Raw genomic sequence first — 2,698 nt, 5'->3', positions numbered from 1 at the left:
GGGCTCAGGCAATCCACTCACCTCAGCCTCCCAAAGGTGCGGGATTACGGGCTGAGCCATCGAGCCCGGCTGCTTTTTGGCTTTTTAATAAAATGCTTTATTTCCTTGTAATCCTAGCACTTAGGGAGGCCGAGGCGAGAGGATTGCCTGAGCCCGCGGGCTCAAGACCAGCCTGGGCAACACAGTAAGACCTCATCTCTACAATAAATCAAAAAATAAGCCAGGCATGGCAGCACGTACCTGTTGTTCTGGCTAGTTGAAGGCTGAGGTGGAATGATCGCCAGAGCCCAGCAGGTGGACACTGGGGTGGTTGTGAGCAACGGAGTGAAACTCCAACTCAAAAAAAAATATATTTCCTAGCTTATAAATAACATTTGCTTGTTATAGGCAATTTGTAAAAATTTGAAGGTATAAAGCAGAAAACAAAACGCACTCATAACTCTGCCCAATAGAGAGAACTGTTTGCCTTTATTCCCTGCTTGGATGTGATTCTTTTTGCCCCTTAGATTTCTCAAAACTTGGACCATTTTTGCACTCTGAGCCTAGAAGTAATGAAGGGACTCTTTTCCTCTGATGGAGAAAAAGATTTATGTGAAAAAAAATAAAAAGTGCCCCTGAGCCCAGCAAGATTCACGGACATGTCATATTGAGAGAAATGCTCACTCTCTGGCCATAAACAGAGCAGAGAAGTGTATGCAAAATCCAAAGTAACAGCGAAGCCACGAGGGGACGGCCTGCTTAGCTGCCCATCTGCCCATCTGCTTTTGTGACAGAACTGCCTGCGCCTGGAGACATTGATACACATCCGCTGCAGCACATTAGCATTTGCCACCTGACCTTCTTCCTCCAGCAACGACCATGGGTCACTGGGCCAGCAAGTGGCCATCCTACCCAACCCATCCCTGGAACACAGAAGGCCCCTGTCAGCACCCGAACCGCCTGACATTGCTTCTTTGCCTTTCCACCCACTGACGAACACCAGGCGAGCTGGGTAGCAAGCAGGTGCCCAAGGTCATAAGTTCAAGCACTGTGACAGGAAGGTGGAGGGAAATGGATGCAGAGGTTGGGTGAGGGGACGGTGAAAGAGAACATTCTCATAATTCATGAGAATGTTTCAGTCTCTTATCTTTACAAAAACAATCATTGATTACTAGACAAAAATGAACAGCACAAATGGGACAGGAACCTGACAGCACCTGAGTAGAATTTCAAATTTAGTAATAACAGTTATAGCTCCTGTCTGCTGAATACTGCATATTAGTCACCTTGCAGATATTTTCTCTAATCTGCAAGCCTGTGAGCTAGTATAGGACCCTGGAGCCAGATGGCACCCCACCTGGCTAGCTTGGGCAAGTTGGTGAACCTGCCTGTGACTTAGTCTCCCAAACTGTCAGCATGGAGATCATGGTGGTGTCCATCTCCCAGGGCTATTGTGAGTTTTTTTGTTTTTTGTTTTTGAGTCAGAGTCTCACTCTGTTGCCCAGGCTGGAATGCAGTGGCATGCTCATGGCCACCGCAGCCTCAACCTGCTGGGCTCAGGTGATCCTTCTGCCTCAGCCTTTCAAGGATACATACATGCATGCTACCACGACTGACTAATTTTTTGATATATTGTAGAGACAACGTCTCACCAAGTTGCCCAGGCTGGTCTCAAACTCCCAACCTCAGGCAATCTTGCCTCGGCCTCCCAAAATGCTGGGATTACAGGCTTGAGCCACTGCGCCTGGCCTATTGTGAGCTTTAAAGAGAGATCCCACATGAGATGCTTAAAGTGATGTCCGGCACCGAAGAGGCCAAGCAATGTTCACTAGTATCATCATCTGCAGCGTGAGGAAAAACAGGCTTGGGGTGCTGGAGCCACTCACCCAAGCCTCCAGCTAGAAAGTTGCAGAACCAGGGAGGAGCCCAGGGCTGTAGAGCCCCATGGCCTTCCCTTGATTCCAGGCTGCTGCTCCTGCTCCCTGCAGACCCCAGCCAAGGCCCCCTCCTCCCCAGCTGCCAGCCTCTCTTGGTACCTGTCAGCTTCTCAGCAATGGGTCTGAACTCCTCGGGGCTGATGTACATGTCCCCGTCAGTGTCCAAGGAGGAAAAGAGAAAAAGGCCTTCTGTCCCCAGGGCCTTCAGCGCGGATTCCTGCTCCGGAGGAGGGACTGAGCTGAGCACTAGTTGGATGGCCCCGTCTCCCTGTCCCCAAGCAGGCAGCTGCTTCCTGATGGAACAGCTCCTGCCACCCTCCTCCTGTGTTCTGTCAATACCTCAGTCCATCTGTTCACGTCGCCTCTGAACCGCCCAGAGCCCCTTCCAGCCTCTCCGGGTCCCTGTTTCACTCACTGTCCTCTAAGTACCCCCCCCCATCACCGTCTTCCCCAGGCCCCTCCTTCTGCCTGGCCCTGTCCTGGTTCGCCCTGTCCTTGCACCCCTTCCTCTCCTGTCTCCCCTCCCCTCTGTCCCAGCCCTCCCAGATCCTGTAGTCTTCACTCCATGCCTTTGTCTGCTGTCCACCGTCCAGGTCACCCCTCTGGAGGGTGCCCCTCCAGTCTGTCCCAGCCCTCACACCGGCCAGTTCTTCTCCCTCCCCATCAGTCCTTCCAAGTCGGCCCGGCCGGTGCCCGGCCCCTTCCTCCCACGGCCCCTCTCCGCCTCCCCGCAGCCCCCTCCGCCGACCTCCCACCCGCCCCTCGCCCCAACTCGTCCCTCG

At 53.0% G+C, this 2,698-nt stretch overlaps 1 protein-coding gene across 1 annotated transcript in view; it reads right to left on the bottom strand.

The window, feature by feature from the left end:
• Positions 1 to 2,698, bottom strand: part of SELENON (selenoprotein N) — a 27,243-nt gene that overhangs the window by 14,610 nt on the left and 9,935 nt on the right. Inside the window, exon 4 of the mRNA XM_021706482.1 lies at positions 2,016 to 2,184. Coding sequence (XP_021562157.1) covers positions 2,016 to 2,184 — 169 coding nt within the window. The remainder of the gene's footprint in view (positions 1 to 2,015; positions 2,185 to 2,698) is intronic.

Source organism: Carlito syrichta, unplaced genomic scaffold (assembly GCF_000164805.1).
Source record: "Carlito syrichta isolate Samal-C Ts95f unplaced genomic scaffold, Tarsius_syrichta-2.0.1 Scaffold315639, whole genome shotgun sequence".
NCBI classification, from domain to species: Eukaryota; Metazoa; Chordata; class Mammalia; order Primates; family Tarsiidae; genus Carlito; species Carlito syrichta.
This window is presented reverse-complemented; position numbering and strand designations above follow the sequence as displayed.